Source organism: Sorex araneus, chromosome 5 (genome assembly GCF_027595985.1).
Source record: "Sorex araneus isolate mSorAra2 chromosome 5, mSorAra2.pri, whole genome shotgun sequence".
NCBI lineage: Eukaryota > Metazoa > Chordata > Mammalia > Eulipotyphla > Soricidae > Sorex > Sorex araneus.
The window spans coordinates 57,605,970-57,627,050 of record NC_073306.1 but is presented as its reverse complement, the minus strand read 5'-3'; the positions used below and the strand labels follow the sequence as shown (position 1 = coordinate 57,627,050).

Below are 21,081 nucleotides of genomic sequence, written 5' to 3'. Positions count from 1 at the left end.
ATCTGGGATGCCGGGGATCAAACCTGGATAGGCCGCCTCGAAGGCAAAAACCTTACCCTCTGTACTATCACTCCAGCCCCAGAAGGACAATTTTTTTTTATGAATTTACTTTTTTAATATAACTTGAGAGCCTGAGAGCTAGTATAGGGGTTAAGGTACTTGTCATGCATGTGACTAACCTTGCAGGTAGGGACTTGCCTTGTACACAGCTAACTTGGATGCAACGAGTAAGTCCTGTGTACTACTAGGTATGGCCATAAAACAAAAAAACCAAAAAAAAAGTAGCTTACAGTGCCCAAAGACCAGATATAAATGAAAAGTTTAGCCACATCTTTGATACGTAAGAAGTGTAATAAAACCTGTAAGGATGGGGGGCCAGAGCGATAGCACAGCGGGTAGGGCGTTTGCCTTGCATGCAGCCGACCCAGGTTCGATCCCCAGCATCCCATATGGTGCCCCAAGCACTGCCAGGAGTAATTCCTGAGTGCAAAGCCAGGAGTAACCCCTGAGCATCGCTGGGTGTGACCCAAAAAGCAAAACAAACAAACAAAAAAAAAAAAACCTGTAAGGATGCTGAGGGGAAAGAAACAGTCTTGGGCCTGGAGAGATAGTACAGCAGGTACATAGTACACTTGACTTGCATGCAACTGACCCAGTTCAATCTCTGGCACCACGTCTGTTTCACCCAAGCAGAGCCAGAGGTGATCCCTGAGCACAGAGCCAGAAGTAACCCCTGAGTACAGCTGGGTGTGCCCAAAAACAAAAAGAGAAGAAAAGAAAAGCTATCTGTCAGTAGGAAGCAGGATGGTGGTTTTTAGAGCTGTAGAGAAAGTAAGAAATTAGGGTTTCAGGGGTACAGTTTCTGTTTGAGGGGATGTAAAATCCTGGGGGTGGATAATAGTGATGGTGGCAGAACATTGTGAATGTGTTACACTCACAGAATTGTTTGCTTAAAAATGATTTAAATACCCGACCCCTGCACAAACAAGCTTAACTGGCAGGAGCCAAGGAGAGAGCTAGAAGGGCTGGAGGTCATGCCGGGCATTGGAAGGACCCAAGTTTGACCTGGCACCGCATAGTCCCCGAGTGCTGCTGTGTATGGCCCGTGTGGCTCCCAGCACTGCTAGTTCCATGCAGCATAACCATCACCAGACTCAAATATTGAACTCTTTGGCCTGGCGAGGGACCCCTGAGCTCTGCCTGGGATAATCTAAAAAAAAAGAAAGCATAAAAGGTTAAATATTGAACTATATGTTAAATATATTATATCATAATGATAATATATTAAACAGTAATTGCCTCTAGAGCAATAGTTAAGAGATAATTTTAAAAAATAACCATTGAGGGGCCGGAGCGATAGCACAGCGGGTAGGGCATTTGCCTTGCACGCGGCCGACCCGGGTTCGATCCCCGGCATCCCATATGGTCCCCCAAGCACCGCCAGGAGTAATTCCTGAGTGCAAAGCCAGGAGTAACCCCTGAGCATCGCTGGGTGTGACCCAAAAAGCTAAAAAATAAATAAATAAATAAAAAATAACCATTGAGGGGCCGGAGCAATAGTACAGCGGGTAGGGCATTTGCTTTGCATGCAGCTGACCAGTGTTCAATCCCCGGCATCCCATATGGTCTCCCAAGCACTGCCAGGAGTGGTTCCTGAGTGCAGAGCCAGGAGTAACCCCTGAGCATCGCTGGGTGTGACCCAAAAAGCATGAAATAAATAAATAACCATTGAGTGCAGCAGGTAAGTCACTTACCTTGCACATAGTCAACTCCATTTCAAACTCCTGGCACCACATACGGTTCCTTGGGGCCAGGGTATTGTAAGGGGGGGGCCACAGGTGAAAATCCCATAAATCGGGTGCCACCGTACAAGACTAGGGGGCAAGTTGGTAGGACGGGGACGTGGGAACACTAGAAGGAAACAAGTTCACAAGTGGCCACAGTCGAAAAATAATTGAGAGTCCCTGGCTTACACTCTTGGGGGAAATTATCATATCCCTTTACAAATTATGGTGGTGCTTTAGCGTCTGTTCTTTGGATCTTAGAAACGTGCTTCACATAACTGAGTCTTCCGACAGCAGGTGAAACTGTTGGTGTAACACTGTCAGCACCACTTGCTCCATGCGACTGTAGCTCACGTCTTTGCCATGTGGTGTGTGTGGCCACGTACACTTGGTCTGTGCATCCTCCTGTGCCAGCCGCACTGGGCTCTGGCAGTGCTGCACAGTCACTGGCCGGTGGGCCCCAGCTCACCTGAGCTCAGCGACTTCCTGGATATGGTCCACAGATAATCTGAAGAGTATTCCAGTGGCCCTCCAAGGTAGTCTGTGAGACTCAAATAATGCTGAGACAAAATCTGTGCTTTTTCACTGTGTGTACATTTGCACTGATGGTACAAACGCAATGATAAGGTAGAACTACTGGTTCCAGAACAACCAAGTGCAGGGCCCAGGGCACAGCACCATCTCCTGTAATCAAAAATTCTTCACTCAGGGCTCCTCGGTGTGAAAACAAACAGCAACATGAACTTTGCTCACAAACCTTCATGAGGCAGAACAAAGTTTTTAATTTAGTTTTTTATTTCTGAGCCACATCCGGCAGAGTGGGCTGAGAGGCTGCTCCCTGCTCTGCACTCAGGGTCATATCTGGCAGGAGGACCAGGTGGGCCCAAAAATTAAACCCAGGCCTCCCACGTGCAAAGCATGCACTCAGCCGACTGAGCTATCTTTTCTAAGCCAGGGGACCCTTGAACACTCACCTTTTTGGTATTTTTTCTGTCCTGTGTAACAAACGGGGACTTGCACCCAGCCCTCAGGCACCTGCCTAGCTACAGAGGTTGGTTGGGGAGTGTTGTGTGGTTATTAGCATGTGCCTTTTGTTGAGCTGTTTCAGAGTTATTTGTTTTTAACAGCATCTCATTTTTGACGTGAAAAGAACACCTGATTATTACTCAAAAGAGCACCTCTCTGTAGTCACTCAGGTTTGGCTCTTTGGTGACATTGTCTACAAACTGAGTGAGTCTAACGCTTGAAGGGGAACAGCCAGTTCCCCTTTGTCAAGATGAAATTAAGGCTTCTAAGAAAATTTTAATTTTGGAAATTCACCCATTATTATATCAAGATTTTTGCGAAGAGAAACCATCATAAGCTTTATAAAAGCTTCTTAGACATCTTGGTGAGATTGATCATCATTATTTTCTAGTGGATGAAAATTGGTTAAATTGATTGTTGATATGATTTTAAATGTTTACTTTGTACTAGTGTTCATGTTTATGCTTTTGGTGTATGAAGTTACGCAGCAGTGGGCCAGAGAGATAGTACAGGAGGGAAGGCACCTGCCTTGCACATGCTGCTGTGACCTCAACTCTGATCCATCCCAGCATCACATAGGATCCCCTGAGCACCCCCAGGGGTCACTCGTGAGCACCAAAAAAGAAACGACCAAAACCAAAAAAGAAATTACCTAGTGCAGTTGCACCACCATCAGTGTGCCCAAAGCTCTTCTCTATTGCCTGTGTTGCTTCTAGTCCACCCCAGACCCCAGACCCCTCCGTAGGTACCTCAGTTCTGCTGTCAGAGAATTTATTGTCGTTGGCCATCCATTGTCCATTTCCTTCCACTTTGTTCATGTATAATGAAATTTGTCCACACTCGAGATCAGTAAGAGGAGTAAGGGGGGGCTGGAGAGATGGTACCATAGGTAGATTTTTTTTTTTTCATGCCAATCCGGGTTCGATCCCTGGCACTCTGTATTATCCCCCAAGCCTGTCAAGAGTGATCCTTCAGTTCAGAGCCAAGAGTACTGTGTGGTGTGTCCCAAAAACCAAAAACAGGAAAAGGAAAAAGAAAGATCAGTGAGCTAGTATTTGCAAAAGAGCAATGCAGGATATTATAAAGTCACAGGTGAAAGATCCACGAGAAGTGGACTGTTACCACCTTTTTCCACTAGCATGCTCTCGTTTTCTATCTGACCTGTTAGCAATTCTCACAATAGTATAAAACATTTTTATGATTGTTTTATCTAGTCGAGTGATATGTGATCACCAGTCTTTGATGGTACCACTGTACTTGTCCTGTGCACCGTGAACCATGTCCATATACTACAGCAAACATAGATTGACACGTCTGTGTGTTCTGAATATTCGCTCCACAACCAGCCTTTCCCCCATCTCTGACTCTTCCTTTCATCAGGCTTCTCCATACCCTAGTATGATAATGATATTAAAACTAGGTCAATTAAAAATGCCCTAGTGGGTCGGAGAGTGGGCCGGGCGCTTGTTTTGCACACTCCTGACTTAATTTCAATCTCCAAGACCACATATATTCCACTGAGCCCCGCCAGGAATGACCCCTGCATGTAGAGCCAAGAGTAAGCCTTGAGCACCACTAGGTGTGTCCCCAAAAAACCAAATAAATAAAATTGAAATTCTGTAGTTGTTGGGGGAGACCTGGGTGTGGGTTTAGGAATGACTCAGTAACAGCATACTTGCTTTTGCAAACGTGAGGCTTTGAGTTTGCTCCCTGTCACTGGAGCTCTGTTATCTGGGACATTCAGGGCCACAACAGTCTGCCCCTCCAGCACAGCCAGAAGTGAGCACCATGGCCCGAGGGTGCTGTCTCCAGGGAGCGCAACTCAACATAAAGGGGCAGCTGGAGATGCTAAAGCTATCCCCCGCACCGCACAGTCACCCCGACACCAAGCCAGGAGAAGCCCCTGAGCACTGCAGGATGTAGCTCAAGAACAAACACAGAATCACAAGCACTGCAGCCAGGAACACAAATGCAAGCCCCAGTGAACGTTTGTGTGAGCACCACAATGACCCGCCCTCCCCCCACCCTGTCGTGAGCACATGTGCAAGACCCTCAACAGAAAGGGTAGAACCGAATTAGCATCGCTGCCAAGCTGTACACAGGATCCACAGTACAAAAACAGCAGGGGAGGGGAGATTTTTTTTTTTCAATTGCTGCAGTGGCCTCTCAGTGTTGAGATCAAAAGGGAGCCACATGTCTCTCTCTCGAGGTCAGAAATGAGAAATGGTGACTCTTAATGAGGAAGGCATTCAGGAAGCTGAGTGAGAGGCCTTGGTGCCCAGCGGTCACGTGGCCACAGAGGGAGAGCTCTTGTAGGAAACTCTTATGTGCTATTCCAGCAAACAAGAATCTTACCGAGTGAGACATTCAGCCTTGGTATCCGACTGGTAACAGAGAGAGTTTTAGTGATCTGGAGAAAAAAGCAAACGAGCCACAGCATTCCCGTAAGCCAGAGCCCAGTCCAGAGCAAGGCCCTCGCTCTTCGAGTCTGTGGAGGCCGAGGGAGGCGAGGAAGCTGCAGAGGTCGGTCTGCGAGGACTAAAGGAAGAAGGGCTCCTAGGACGTAAAGGCGCAAGGTGGGGCAGCAGGTGCCGATGTGGAGGGAACAGCAAGTTACCCAGAGAGCCCACTAGGATCACTGATGGTCACACCACTAGACATATTTTTAAGGTGGATGAAGTGGATTATCAAAGTCCCGCTGTTCAGTGTTTGAGCCTTCCTATTGAAACAGATGCCATTGAAGACTTGGTTAGCTAGAGCGGAGACATCAAAGCCTGGCCTTAAAGCTCCCGGTGGCTGGGGCCAGAGAGATCATATAGTGGGTAGGGCATTTGCTTTGCACACGGCCAACCTGGGTTTGATCGCCGGCCCCCCTGAGCACCACAAGGAGTTATCCCTGAGCAGGAAGCCAGGAGTAAGCCCTTGTACGGCTGGACACGGCCCCCAAAATACCAGAAAAGTCCCAGTGTCAGGCTGGCTCTCTCCTAGGCCTAACACAACTATAACTTTAAGCTGAAACCTGGGCTCATTTTCCACTCTGAAAATCTCATTTCTTTTTTTTTTTTTTTTTCTTTTTGGGTCACACCCAGCGATGCTCAGGGGTTACTCCTGGCTTTGCACTCAGGAATTGCTCCTGGCAGTGCTTGGGGGACCACATGGGATGCCGGGGATCGAACCCAGGTCGGCCGCGTGCAAGGCAAACGCCCTACCCGCTGTGCTATCGCTCCGGCCCCTGAAAATCTCATTTCTTAAAGATTTTAACACTAAGTGCTCCCCCCATGCACAACAGGGAGTAGCTCCTAAGCTACTGGTATGGCCCAAAAGTTTAAAAAAAAAAAATGGGGGAGGAATAAAAGAAATAAGCGGCTGGAGTGATAGTACAGCAGGTAGGGAGCTCGACTTCCACACTGCCAACCTGGGTTCAGTCCTCTGCACCCCATATGGTCACCAGAGCACTGCCAGGAGCGACCCCCAAGCATTGCCCAAAAACCAAAAAATAAAAGAATTATCCTAGGGGGACGCTGGAGCGATAGCACAGCGGGTAGGGTGTTTGCCTCCACGCAGCCAACCCAGGTTCGATTTCCAGCATCCCATATGGTCCACTGAGCACGGCCAGGGGTAATTCCTGAGTGCAGAGCCAGGAGTGACCCCTGAGTGTGTGACCCAAAAAGAAAAAAAAAAAAAAAGAATTATGCTAGGGAGCAGGAGTAACGTAGTCTGTGGTAGAGTGAATGCCTGACATGTGAGAGCCCCTGGGTTTGATAATGCGGCACCAGGGTGGGGTCAGGGACTGAATCGGGTAACTACATTGGATTCATGGAAGGAGTTCAAAATAGCAGCATTTACAGAGGCTTGGAAAAAAGTAGATTCTAGCTCCTGTTTGACTCTAGAGATATAAGACTTCAGTAGAGAAAGGAACTGCAGATATGGTAGATCTGTAAAGAGAGCTGGAATTAGAAGTGGAGCCTGAAGATGTGACTAAGTTGCTACAATCTCATGATCAGACATGGGCAGGAATTGCTTCTTGGCAATGAGCAAAATCAGGGTCTCTTGAGATAGAATCTGCCTATTCCCGGTGAGGATGCGGTGCGTGTCATGGAAGTGACAACTAAGGGCATTTGAATATTACATAAACCTAATTGAGAAAGCGGCGAGGTTTTGAGAGAATGGGGTGTTTGGGAACCATATGGTGCCAGAGATCAGACTCAGCCTTCCTGCCTGCAAAGCATGCGCTCCAGGTTGTGCCCTTAGTGGCCCCTCAGCACCCCGGGCCCACTCACCAAACCCACCAAAGCATCAAGGACTGAGCTCTGCCGGAAGTGGGCCCATCCTTCCCCACCCCCACCCTGCTCTCGGCCCCTCGCACTGCAGGAAGTAATCCTTTTACATGAATGAAGTGTGAATGCGTCTGTTGGATCTGAAATAAAATAATAGCAGCACCCAATTAGTTTCCCCTCCACCCCAGCCATTTCCCCTTCTTCCAAGAAGTCTGAGTTGTGTGGCTTTCTAACGCTATGGATTCGTTTTGCCTGCTTTTCTGTTTTGTAGTAGATTCTAGCTCCTGTTTGACTCTAGAGATATAAGACTTCAGTAGAGAAAGGAACTGCAGATATGGTAGATCTGTAAAGAGAGCTGGAATTAGAAGTGGAGCCTGAAGATGTGACTAAGTTGCTACAATCTCATGATCAGACATGGGGTGTTTGGGAACCATATGGTGCCAGAGATCAGACTCAGCCTTCCTGCCTGCAAAGCATGCGCTCCAGGTTGTGCCCTTAGTGGCCCCTCAGCACCCCGGGCCCACTCACCAAACCCACCAAAGCATCAAGGACTGAGCTCTGCCGGAAATGAAATCATCCCGTGGGCCAGAATGAGAGCTCAGCAAGCTGAGTGCAGCAGCGGGGAGGCCAGGCTTGGATCAGTAGGGCAAGGGCTACTCCGTTCTTTTCTTGTTCTTTCATGGCACAAACGCTGGGAGCCAGGACCTCACATGCAAGGCCTGAGTTCTGCCATTGATCCACATCCCCAGCTTCCTATGGCAGTTGTTGTTTTTGGTCTTTGTATTTGGGGGCCACACCTGGTGGCGCTCAGGGCTTTCTCCTGGCTCTGCAGTCAGCGATCGCCCCTGGCAGGGAGGGCTCAGGGGACTGTGTGGGGTGCCAGGGATTAAAGCCAAGTTGACTCTCCAAGACAAGCACCGTACCTGCTGTACTAGCCCGCCTGTGTTTACGTAACACTCCCCTTCCAAGTACTACTCTGTCTATGTACCAATGTTTTGAAAGTTTTCATTAATCAATCAACTTCAAGTTACTTTCTCAGGGCCTGAGAGTGGACTGGACTGCGTCTTTTGCATGCAGGCCTGGGTTTGCTCGCACAGTCATCACGAGGAGCGACCCCCAGGCACAGAGCCAGGAATAGGCCCCTTAATAATACTGGACATAATCCCAAAACCAAACATGCAAGCCAAACTATTTTCTGATATCACATGTAGTGTCTTTGAAGATCAGTGTTATTCAGAGTATTTTAACTTCCAAACCTTAATCGATTTTCTGGTTTATAATTTATATTGATTTCTAGATTGTGGGAAGAAAACCTGCTATAAATTATTTTATTCCTTTGAAGTTTAATGAATGTTTGTAATAACAAAGAGTCCAGCATATCGTTTTTGTTCTGCCTTTTATACTTAGTATCATTGTTGATTTCAAGCTTATTTTTAATTGTTCGGTGTTCTATAAGTCTTTTATTTTGGTTTGGGTTTTTTAGTTGGTTTGCTTTTTGTTTGGGGGCCATAACCAGGAATTCTCAAGGGTTACTTCTGACTCTGCATCAGGAATTACTCTTGGCAGTGCTCAGGGACCATATATGGTACCAGAGAATCGAACCCAAATCAAACCTGAGTTGGCCACATGCAAGGCAAGCTTCCAAAGTGTTCTATAAATCTTTTATGGATGATTTACTTGAAAGTTCCATGATTGAAGTTTGTAATCTGTTAGCATAAAGCAGTTATACCATATCTAGTAGAAAGAATACTTTGTTTTTCTTTTGACCTGAGATAACTTCATCATTATATTCAACCCTGCACTGCTGACATAGATCACCATTCGGAGCTGTATAGATTTGCTCCTGCAGATCTGCCTTCACTGGTGACATTACTCTTGCCAGGGCTGTGTTATTTTAGCCATTGACAAACTTTAAAGTTTATAAATAAAGCCTCTTTGCCACAAGGAACCTGGATTAAAACCAACTGTTTCTTGTTTTCTCTTGTAGGCCCGAGATATGAAGAAACAGCTTATCGACGACTTCATCACCCAAAACAAGTATCTGCTGGCAGCCAGGCTTACCAGCCAGAAGTTATTCCATGAACTCTGCCCCGTGAAACGGTCTCACCGACAGAGAAAGTAAGGACTCAAGGTTTTGTCACATGATAGAGAAGCCCTGTCACATTCACTACAGAACATTGAACCCAGGGCCTCCTTCCCTCAAATCACACCCCACATTTCTGGCACCAATAATCTATAAAAAAATGTTGGGGGAGGGTGGCTGGAGCAATAGCACAGTGCGTAGGGCGTTTGCCTTGCAGGCGGCTGACTCAGGTTCAATCCCCAGCATCCCATATGGTCCCCTGAGCGCTGCCAGGAGTAATTCCTGAGTGCAGAGCCAGGAGTAACCCCTGAGCATCAGTGAGTGTGACCCAAAAAGAAAAAAATAAATTAAAAAATAAATAATTGTTTTTTAAAAAGAAAAGAAATAGAAAATGTCCCTGTGTTTCCAGACCCTCATGTTACTTTATGGACTAAGAGACAAAGGACTTTAAATAGATGTCAAGAACAATCAAAGGCCAAGAGAGAGTGCAGAGGTTAAGGCCTGACTCCGGTTCAGTTCGCGTTGTGAGCACTGCCAGGAGTGATCCCTGTGCATCACTGAGTGTGGCCCGAAAGCCCAGGTAGAAAAAAAAGAGAGAAAGAAAGAGAACCCCTCGACTTTAAGGATTGTTATTTACATCGCCTTCAAAATGGAATGTCCCAGATCTGCATTCTCACTTTTTTTTTTTCTTTTTGGGTCACCCCCGGCTGTGCTATCCTCCAGCCCCTGCATTCTCACTTTTCAGTGCCCTGGAACAGGCCCCCAGGGACTCCCAGGGACACCACCATGTGAGGCTTCCTACAGTGCCCACTTCCTTTCCACCTGTCCCTGCTGTCTGTTCTCCACGTTCATCAGCCAGGCAGCTTCTAGAACTGGGCATGGATTCAAGTCACTCCCCACCTCAGAGTCTTTGCACTTAAATTTCTCTGCCCGGGTTGACCCCTTCCCCTCTTAGGACCCTCTTGAGTCAGGTCTGTACTCAAACATCACCTGCCTAGTGGACACGGCCCCTGCCCCACCCTGGCCTCTCCCCCGTCTCTCCCTAACCATCCTCACTTCTTTCTGCCCTGCTTCATCTCTTTGTTGCCTGCCTTCTCCATCAGAACCTGAGCTCCCGCAGAGCAGAGGCATTGTCTGTCTTATGGAGTGTGTAGGTAGTGCGCAGTAAACATTTGGGAAAGAGTGAGTGAGTGAATAGCTGAACGTTCATTGGGACTGTTGCAAAAGAAGCCTTTTGGCCGGTGGCTTCTGTTCTGAGATAGCTCGGACCAGCCCTGCTTGTGTGGGAAGAACAAGGACCAATGGCTTCTGAAAGGCCTTTCTGCACCAAGGGTTCAGTGGTCATTGCCTTGAAATAATTACTAAGTGTTGTGACCCTTGGTTGGGTGAAGATTTCACCAGCCTGGAAAAGCCTCAGGGTACTCATGACTTGGATATCTTATCTCATTCGAAACTGCCAGCAGACAGTTTTCTTCAGTGAAATGTGTCCACTGGTGGGGTCTGGGCATTCTCTCTTGACCACCACTTGCCATCAGGGGCCTTCCCGTGGCCTGGGGGGTTGTTTACGGTCTCCTCCTCTGTTGCTGTGCAGGTACTGCGTGGTCTTGGTCACGCCCGAGGCCGCCAAGTCGAGCAAGCCCTTTGAGGCCTTCCTGTCTTTCGCTCTGGCCAACACCCAAGACACAGTGAGGTTCGTGCACGTCTACAGCAATCGCCAGCAGGAGTTCGCCAGCTCCTTGCTCCCGGACGACGCTGCATGGCAAGGAAAGTCCTCGGTGAGTGGCCACTTCTCCCGGTCCCAGGCTCTCCATCAGGTCATTGTGCTTGGTTCTGTGGCCTCCTTCTGGGGGAGTTTGGAAATCCAGAGATCTCTGGCTCTTCTTTTAAAAACCTATTCTTAAATGCTTTCCTCGTCCTTCGGCCCTGGGCCTTCTCAGTGCGCACCTGTGTCTCGAGCAGTCAGGAGCTCTGGGTCCACACCACCACTTCTTTCTGTCAGGTCATCTGACAGCGCCACGTTTGTGGAATGGCATGTACACCACCAACCAGAGGCTTCTAAAAGTGCTCTTCGCTTTCCTTCTGCCCTTTTCCCTCATCCAAATGGCTGTGCTCTTTCCGTGGCCCTCGTCTGCCTTCACTCTGCAAAATTCTTCCCTTTTTCATCATTTGGGTTACCACAGAAAAATCTCTCTGAAAGACAAGAAGGTTCTTATATTAAGATATAGAGTATCCGAGGGCTGGAGAGATCATAGAGGAGGTGAAGCGCTCTCTTGAATGTAGCCAACTCCATTGTGATATCCAGCATTGTGTATGGCCCCTGAGCACTGCCAGGGGTAACCTAAAAGCCAGAAGAAAAATTAAAAAATTAAATATTATTAGAGGTTTTTAGTACAGTCTATTGAGGAAAAAAGTTTTAGCCTTTAAAGGAAGCTTTAAAAAAAGGGGGGGGAGCACCATAGTGGGGTCAGGAGATAGTATAGAGGCTAGGGTGCTTGCCCTGCGTACAGCCAGTCCGGGTTTGATCCCTGGCATCTCATATGGTCCCCCCCAGCACTGATCACTCAGGAGTAATTCCTGAGTACAGAGCTAGGAGTAACTCCTGAGCATCACTGGGTGTGCCCCACCCACCCCCCAAAAAAACACCTTAGGGCCAGGGAGATAGCTCAGTGGGCTGAGCACATGCCTTGTATGCAGGAGACCCTGATTCTATCTGCAGCACCAGATGGTCCTCCAGGCACTTCTGGGAGTGACCCAGAACAGGGAACCCAGAGTAACCCCTGAACACTGCCAGCTTTGGCCCAAACATAGATAATCCCCATTGAAAGGATTTGGGGACGGGGATTGTCGGAGAGATAGTATAGTGGGAGGGCTCCTGCCTTGCACACAGACTGCTGACCCAGATTTGATCTCTGGCACCACGTGTGGTCCCCCAAGCATAGCCAAGTGTGATTCTTGAGTGCGAAGCTTAAGCTCTGGACATCGCCAGATGTGACCCCAAAATAAAACAAACCTGGCCAGAGCAATAGTACAGTGAGTAGCATGTTTGCCTTGCACGTGGCCCACCTGAGTTTGGTCCCCGGCACCACGTTTGTGCACTGAGCCCTGCCAGGACTGATCCCTGAGCGCAGAGCCAGACGAAAGCCCTGAGTGCCAGCTATGTGGCTCAGAAACCAAAACATAAAATAAAACAACACGTGTGTTTTTATAGAAAAATGTACATCTCTTGCACATACCGAACACTCCGCCGTATTTGAGCTTGGCTTCTCCTGTTAGCCTCACAGGACCCCTTTTTCCTTCCTCCCTGAGAAAGAAACTGTGGCAGCTCCCCACTCCTGGGGACTCATGGCTTTCTCTCTCGTTCTCGCAGGTGTCTATCTTAGAAAGGCGCAACACAGCAGGAAAGGTGGCGTACAGGACCCTGGAGGACCCCTGGACAGGGAGTGAGAGCGACAAATTCATCCTCTTGGGTCACCTCAACCAGCTGCGCAAAGACCCGGCCCTGCTGTCCTCGGAAGCTGTGCTCCCCGACCTGACGGATGAACTTGCTCCCGTAAGCTCTGGGCTCGGGAGGGGGCTCTGGGCGGAGCTTCGGCAGCAGCCCCGGCCGCCTCTCCCTTCCAGCGCGGGGCTCGGCCCCAACATTGTCTCTCTTCTCTCTCAATAGATTTTCCTCCTTCGGTGGTTCTACTCTGCTTCTGACTACATCTCAGACTGCTGGGACAGCATTTTCCACAACAACTGGTAGGACTCAGTTCCTCACTCTGTTCCTAGCAGGACGACTGTTCTCTTTTTGACAAGAGTCCACCCACTGCTTTCAGTTTGTACTCGGTATAGACAAGTGGAAGACTTTTTTCTTTTTTTTTAATTGAATCACCATGAGATACAGTTACAACGCTTTCATGTTTGAGTTTCAGTAATACAGTGATTGAACACCCGTCCCTCCAACAGTGCACATTCTCCACCACCAGTGTCCCCTCTCTCTACTTTTGGGCATTATGGTTTGCAGTATAGATACTGAGACACTAACACATTTAGTCCTTGACAAGTGGAAGACTTTTTTGCCTATTGTCAACCACTTGTCCCCTTTCTATTTCCTTTTTCTTTTTCTTTTTTTTTTTTTTTTTTGGCTTTTTTTGGGTGACACCTGGCGATACACAGGGGTTACTCCTGGCGATGCTCGGGGGACCATATGGGATGCTGGGAATCCAACCCGGGTCGGCCGAGTGCAAGGCAGACGCCCTACCCGCTGTGCTATTGCTCCAGCCCCCCCTTTCTATTTCTTTCAGGAAGGTTCCTTCTGACTTTTGTGGGTGGGTTTCTTATTTATTTGGGTTTTTCTGTGGGGAGAAGTTGTTTTTGGTTTTTTTGCTTCTGGTGGTGCTGACAATCAAACGCAGGGCTTCACGTGCAAAATGTAAGTGCTCTGCTACTGAGCCACATCCCTGGCCCCAAGGTAACTTTTTAAAAATGTATTTGTTACTGGTTGGAAAACAAGGAACCACCAGTTAGCAGAGTCTGGCACTGTTCTTGTCATTGAGATTCTGGTGCGCTTCATTGACCTGACACCCATAGGTCCCAGTATACAGGCCTCTCTCCCTCTCTCCCTCTCTCCCTCTCCCTCTCCCTCTCCCTCTCTCCCTCTCCCTCTCTCTCTCCCTCCATCTCCCTCTCTCCCTCCCTCTCTCTCTCCCTCCCTCTCTCCCTCTCTCTCTCCTTCTCTCCCTCTCTCTCCCTCTCTCTCCCTCTCTCTCTTCTTCTCTTTCTCTCTCCCTCTCTCCCTCTCTCCTTCTCTCTCTCCCCCCCCCCCCTCTCTCTCACACACACACACACACACAGAGTGAGGCAGTGTGCTTCTATACATAAGAACCACTTCCCACTCACTGTTGTGATGCCTGGCACTCAACAGGCCTTCGGGTGTTTGTCAGTGAATCAAGTTTTAGAACACTAGTCTTAAAAGGAAACCGTAAAAGGTCACCTTCTCTCTACTCCCCTCCCATCCAGGCCGTCTCTCGATTAGTCTGGCTAGGAAAAAAAAAAAGTCAAAGGATGCCATTCTACAGACTGTCTCATCACTCGTACTACCCTCTAGCTGAGAACGTCCTTCCATGTGCAGAACTGAAACTTTTGGTTACCCCCTCTTGTTCCTTCATTCCACAGAATTCATTAAGCACAGCTTATACTGAGACACAGTTAAACTTTTAAATATGTCATCAGTGAATTAAAGCAGAAGAGAAAAATCTCTACTTTTCCATCAGTATCTCTTCCACCACGCCTCCCCCACCAAAAATTAAAAATGCTGTTATTTTGTGTGTGTTTTGTGGTTTTTGTTTTGTTGCAGGGGCAGGAGGGGGCCCTTTTAGCAGTGCTCAGGAGTTCTTTCTGACTTTGTGCTTAGGAGTGACTCCTGGTAGTACTGGGACAACTATATGTGGTGCCATGGATCAAACCAGGATCAAACCTGTCCCTATCCCATCTCTCTGGCCCTCAGGTGTTTGTGATTCTGGAAGGTTCTTGGCTTGGCTTTGTGTGTTGCCTTTGTGTGTGGTTGTATGCTGTGAGCTGGAGAGCAGAAACTTCACAGACGTGTCACAGCCGATATGTAGAAGTGACCCAAGTGTGTTGGCTTCCTTGCAGGCGGGAGCTGATGCCACTGTTGTCTCTGATCTTCTCAGCCCTCTTCATCCTCTTTGGCACTGTCATTGTGCAGGCTTTCAGGTAAATGCTTCCGTGGCCTCTCGAGGAAATATTTGAATGTTGAGTCCCAAACCCCCATAGTGGCTTGAATTTCTTGTTTGCTTTTGGTAAAACTTTGCTTTTTTTTTTAACTTCAGTGATTCCAATGAAGAGAGAGAGTCAAACCCTCCAAATAAAGAAGAAACACGTGAGAAGGCCGGAAAGACAGAGCCCAATTTCAAAGAAAACAACAGGTTTCTTGAACCAAACTCCAAATACATTTCCCCTTAGCAGCAGACCCACAGAGTACCAGATATAGGGACTGGAATTCACAGCATTTCAGAGTCCCTGCTCACCCCTCCTGCCTGGCATGAGGATGAAGGGAAAAGCCACAGCTGATTTGTGGCACATAAACACGGGTCCCGGGGCCAGAGAGATAGTCCAGCAAGAAAGGCGTTTGCCTTGTATATGGCCAACCTAGATTCAATCCCCAGCATCCCATATGGTCCCCAGAGCCTCCAGGAGTGATCCCTGAGCACAGAGCCAGGAGTAAGCCGTGAACATCACTGGATGTGGTCCAAAAACAAAACAAAAAGTAAACACAGGCCTACTTCTCAATACTGGTGACTTTGCTTTCTGTCTCACTTTTAGTCATCAGGCAGCAAGCAAAGAAGCGCGTTGGAGGTGCTCGATGAGCAGAAGCAGAGAGAAGTGTGTGACAGTGGTCTCTGTTCCGTCCGAAAGCATTTCTGTGCCAAGGCAGAATCAGGAATGTCAGTAATGGGCTAGAAGTAGCTGTGATTAGGGTGCTTCAGTTCCCAGCACCACAGGGCCCCCGAGTGTCACCACACACAGACAGCCCTGCCTCTCTCCGCGCCTCTGCACCACCAGGGGTCCTGGACCCTTGCTGTGAACCTCTGGGAGAGAATTGCTATGGGCACCCTTAGGCCACCTCAGTGTTACTTGAGACAAATGAAAAACAGTCATGTTGGCCCCCCAAAAGGAGAATTATTAGCATCTGGACTTTCCTCCTGCTTGTTCCTTTTTGTTTCATTTACTGGGGTTTACATCCAGCTCTAGGGCTGCTCTCAGGTCAGTGCTCAGAGGTGAGTCCCCAGCAACACTCTGGGGACCAGGCACTGCCACAGTCCGGACTGAGTCTCACATATGTGAAGCAGGCTCTTCAGCCCTCCAAGTAGCTCTGGAGCCCCTGCTGTTCTCTCGAGAAGTCACGCCGTCATTCCCTCCTATTTCTCCACAGCAAGGCTCCTAAGAAAGGCTTTGTGGAGGTGACCGAGCTCACAGATGTGACGTACACCAGCAACTTGGTCCGCCTGCGGCCAGGCCACATGAACGTCGTCCTCATCCTGTCCAATGCCACCAAGACCAGTCTGCTCCAGAAATTTGCTTTGGAGGTCTACTCGTTCACTGGGTGAGTGTGGGTGTGTCTCTGTACGTCTGACTACATTTGAATAAACAGAAGACTAGGAGAAAATTTATTTTTTCTGACCATCGGGGATTTTTAGCTTTTGTTGTGCTTGGGGTACTCAGGGGCTACTCCTAGCTACGTAGCTCAGGAGTCCCTCCCAGGGTTCTTAGGAGACCACATCTTGCTGGCCATGGAACCCAGGGCTCCCCGGTGAGAAGCATGTTCTCTCGCCCTTTGTACATCTTCCTGGCCCCAGCCTTTAGGGAACTTCATCTGTGTAGCAAGATATTGGCTGTGACCTGCCCGGCCTAGCACACAATGAGGGGACCTCAGCAGTTTGATTCCGAGGGAAGAGCTGGAGCGCTGTCTTCTCCCCTGAGCCTTTCTTGTGTGTGTTTTGCTAAAGTCTGACGCCGGCAACGACAGCAGTACCCCGCAGAGCGTGGGAAGTGGCTGGGTGAGTGTCCCAGGTGCAGGAGCCCTCCTGGAGAGAGAGTTCCTTTTCCCTGTATCCAGACTGCAACGCAAAGCCTTTTCCTGCTATGGGACTCTGGCTGAGGTATTTGTGGTCCCTGTGAACACGCGGAGAGGGAGCTGACATCCTCTTGCTGTTCTTCACAGGAGCAGCTGCCTGCACTTCTCCTTCCTGAGTCTGGATAAGCACCGAGAATGGCTGGAGTACTTGCTGGAGTTCGCCCAAGACGCAGCCCCAATCCCAAACCAGTATGACAAGCATTTTATGGAACGTGACTACACTGGCTATGTACTGGCCCTGAACGGCCACAAGAAGTACTTCTGCCTCTTCAAACCCCAAAAAACAGTGGAAGAGGAAGAGGCCATGGGGTCCTGCGGTGACCCGGACCCTTCGCTCCACCTGGGTGAATCTCGGGGGAAATCTGCTTTTGGCTCCGGATCCAAGCCCATCAAAGAGAAACTGAACAAGCTGTCCTTATGGATGGAACGCCTGTTGGAAGGCTCCTTACAGAGGTTTTATATCCCATCGTGGCCTGAACTAGACTGAGAGAATTTGAACAGACTCAAACTCTTTAGACTTTTTACCTGAGAAACGGTATTTTTCAGGACTCAATTACAACGGACAAAGTATAGATTTTAGATGATTCTTCTAGAGCAACTCGAAGAATCTTTCCTCTGTCCTGTTCTAGGAGTGAAAAACACCACCCACAAATTCAGTTCCTGAGATTCAACTCTTTCCGTCTGGTTTCTTTTTGCCCCCTCATTTGAATGCCACACTATTTAAAACTCGACTCTTCGTTTTCCCTCTTCCTTTGTTGTCCCCGCCATGTGCTCACCCAACCCTCCCCTGCTCCGTCCGTGTTGTGGGAGAAGCTGGGGGCTGAGTCTTGCACAGCCGTACCTGGATGGAACCTTAGGCCCCGTGTATGGGTCCCCCCCTCCCGTGCCTGCCTCGCCCCTGCTCTGCTCCGACCGCTCACGGCAGCGTGTGGGCCCCGCATCTTGAAAGAGGCCTAGTTCAAGCACTCGTTACACTGAATGGTTTTGCTGGGAGTCAGTGGCCAAGAATAGATGTGGGGGGTATCCCCCTACCACAGTTCTGTCAGCCACAGTTTTAGAAAGATTGGGATGAGCAAGAGCTCTGCATGGGAGTTTGCTTTTCTTCCCAGGAAAGAGGTGAGAGCCAGGCAGTACCCAAGTGAGCCCTGTGAGCTGCCCCTCCAGGCCTCCCCGGCACCCCGTGTCGCTGGGGGAGGGAGCCACGGGCCAGAAGTACTGTAATGACTTTGAGCCATGTATGCGTGCGTTTCCCGATGCCTTTCTGCCTCTGTCACTTTTAGGGTGTGGATATTAGGAGCCATAATTGGTGACCTTGTTTTCTGAACATTTAGGTAAGCTGCTATAAGCCCCATAGATGTTAAACTGAAAACACGTTCTTGCCACCGCCGTGAAGACCCTCTTCACTCCCGCGTGTCGCTTTAGTCAAATACCAGACATGTCTTTGTATCAAGGAATTTAAAATTTCTTAACACATGTATTTTGAACCCCAAATTCTGTATCTTTGAGTCCTGTTTTGTGATAAGTGAACCTGTTCCCCACTCTTATTTTGCACACGGCTGGTTTTGAGCTTCGGGCCTGTATTTCGGTGTCCCACGTTGTTTTCTCTCTTCACTTCCCACTGCTTCTGGTACCAGTTACAGGGTCTGATCCGTCCGCACCCAGCCTGCTGAGCTCCAGTCTTCAGTGGACTCCAGCCTGCCTCCGCCGACTAGCTAGAGGGGCCGCTCCTGTCTCTGTGAGGCAGGACCACCAGTGGAGTTTGGACATCTTCAAAAAGCCATCTGTTTAAATATCAAAGCAAATTGCCCTTTCGTAACATAAAGAGTTAAAGTCCGCAGCAGTAGGACACTTACTAAGTTCTTTCATCATAATTGCTCTAAGCGAAACCATTTCGATCCTAAATAATTAAAATGTGCTACAGTAGGGATTTATTGAACTCCTTGATGTGCAAGTTCTCAAAATTATCTTTTGGTTTGGTGCTAGGCCTTATTTTTAATTTCTGGTACAAAATGGAATTCCTCAGCCAAATTTCCAGAAATCAAAAACTCCCTTGATTTGGTCATCTGTGAACATTTTATCCTAAAATCAAAAAGGTGTCTTCCCACAGCTGAACCTTCCATTTATACTAAGCAAGCGAAGTTATTACAGGATTGATGATAATGCTGGCAAATATTTCAGGAAGTGAAATATTCTGTAGGAGGGGTTGGGGAAGTGGCCCCATGCTACAGTTCGTGTTTCACATAATCTGAAGCTCCAAGATCAATCTCTGGAAAGAAAAAAAAAAATACCTACAGATCTGCTTGAGGGCTGGCAGGTATGCATCCAAGAAGGTCTTAGGGGACTTTCATTTTAATTAAAGCTTAACTCTTGATCACTGGAGCCTTTCCTCTTAAATATTGCTTCCACGAATCTGTTTACTTGCGTGTCAAATGTAAGAGCCATTGTCAGTTCTGCCAATGCCACCTTCCTTCTGACGGATGTACTCACACACCCAGTTTTTGTGTTTAAGTTAGTATCCTAGTCTCTGAATGTCTTGAAACAGATAACCATTGATATTTCAGAGGTAGGTTTTTTTGGTTGATACGGATTAGACTATGCTCCATGTTTAGCAGAGAACAAACATTGGCCTGACTCAAGTCTTGGTAGAAAACATGCCCATCTGAAAAACATTATCTAATTCCCCATGTGGTGGCACAGCCTGTGGGACAAGGGTCAGCAGCTCGAACTACGAAGCACTCCTGTGAATACGATTGCCCTACCGTACAGGCCTGGGGTCTCACTGCTATCTCGGCGACCATATGCACGGCGGGCTGTGGTTTTTAACTAAAACATTGATTTCCTCTTTCAATACATAAATGTTTTGCTAATAAAAGGAATTAGGATCTCAATGTGCTTTAAATGATTTGCTTTGGGGAAATGGATTGGAAGCAAACACAAACGTTTTATTTTGCAGTGCCAGAGACCAAACCCAGGTCTCATGCATGTAAAGCATGTGCTTTACCACTGAGCCACGTGCCCAACCTCAAACTTTTTTGTTGTTGTTTTCAATTAAAATTTTTGAAAGCTGATGAAAAACATCTTTACTCACATGAAATATTGCTCACATCTAAACTCCCTTGAAAACAAATGCAGTATGGCAGCTGCTGAAACTGTCAAGTTTGTCAAAGACGATAACTGTACTTTAGAGACAGATCTGAAAAGAAGGTGAATATTTTGCACTTTTGATACTCTTAGGAACAAATAACTTATTTGGCAACTGGTGTCTTTTTTTATGTTGTTTTTGTTTTGTATTGTGAACAGTTACTGAAGCTGATGTTATTTTAAGAATATTACAGACTGGAAACAAATAAACTATTTTAATGTGTGATGACTATGGGTAGCGTTTGCATTGGGAGGTCATGGCCACATCAGTAAAACGGAATTGGCCTGTATTTCACACGTGTTTCAGATCAGCATGTCTGAACGACAGGTCTCGGGAATTGTGGGCACAGCAGCTGGGGGAGGAGATGACGTCATCTGGCTTAAAAGCCAGCCTGGCTTTTTGAGTGGGAAGTTCACGGGCACCTGAATGTTATTTTCTTTCAAGCTTTCCTGATAGTCCTAAAACCAAAGTGCAGCCCTCAGCTCCTCAGAGAATGCAGTGTGCAATCATATCCATTTTAAAGGAATATAATACAAAGAAATGTTTTTTTATTCCTTCACTTTTTCAATAATCTTTTTTTGTTTTGTTTTGTTTTTTGTTTGTTTTTGGGTCACACCTGGTGATGCACAGGGGTTACTCCTGGCTCTGCACTCAGGAATTACTCCAGGGGACCATATGGGATGCTGGGATTTGAACCCGGGTTGGCCGCGTGCAAGGCAAACGCCCTACCCGCTATGCTATCACTCCAGCCCCACTTTTTCAATAATCTTAAGTGAAATTAAATTCTCCATCCTTTCCTACTCTGTCCACCATTATCATCAAAAGGGGAAAAAAATCAAAGTAGCATAATGTTTTTGGGTTTTTTTTAATGCCAACTCTTTAGAAATATTCACTGTTTATATTAGAGTTCAACTGGTTGCCCTGAGCTTAAAGCCACCACTAAGAAAGTTTCCTTGGCATAAAACCAATCATCAGGGGGCTGGAGAGAGTACAGCAGGCAGGGCACTTGCGTTGCATGTGGCTGACCAGATTTTTATCCCCCAGCACCACATATGGTCCCCCAAGCACTGCAAGAGTGACCCCTGAGTGCATAGCCAGAAGTAAGTCCTGAGTACCACGGGGTATAGTTCAAA

The 21,081-nt window shown here is 47.8% G+C and overlaps 1 protein-coding gene across 3 annotated transcripts in view; it reads left to right on the top strand.

Moving 5' to 3' along the window:
- Positions 1–20,173, top strand: part of DNAJC16 (DnaJ heat shock protein family (Hsp40) member C16) — a 47,442-nt gene extending 27,269 nt beyond the window's left edge. For all 3 annotated transcript variants that reach the window (XM_004603357.2, XM_055140114.1, XM_055140115.1), the window contains exons 8-15: positions 9,075–9,205; positions 10,762–10,945; positions 12,538–12,720; positions 12,835–12,911; positions 14,805–14,885; positions 15,002–15,097; positions 16,105–16,275; positions 16,894–20,173. In XM_004603357.2, coding sequence (XP_004603414.2) covers positions 9,075–9,205; positions 10,762–10,945; positions 12,538–12,720; positions 12,835–12,911; positions 14,805–14,885; positions 15,002–15,097; positions 16,105–16,275; positions 16,894–17,293 — 1,323 coding nt within the window. In that variant the 3' untranslated portion in view covers positions 17,294–20,173. The remainder of the gene's footprint in view (positions 1–9,074; positions 9,206–10,761; positions 10,946–12,537; positions 12,721–12,834; positions 12,912–14,804; positions 14,886–15,001; positions 15,098–16,104; positions 16,276–16,893) is intronic.
- The last annotated feature ends 908 nt before the right edge of the window (positions 20,174–21,081 follow it).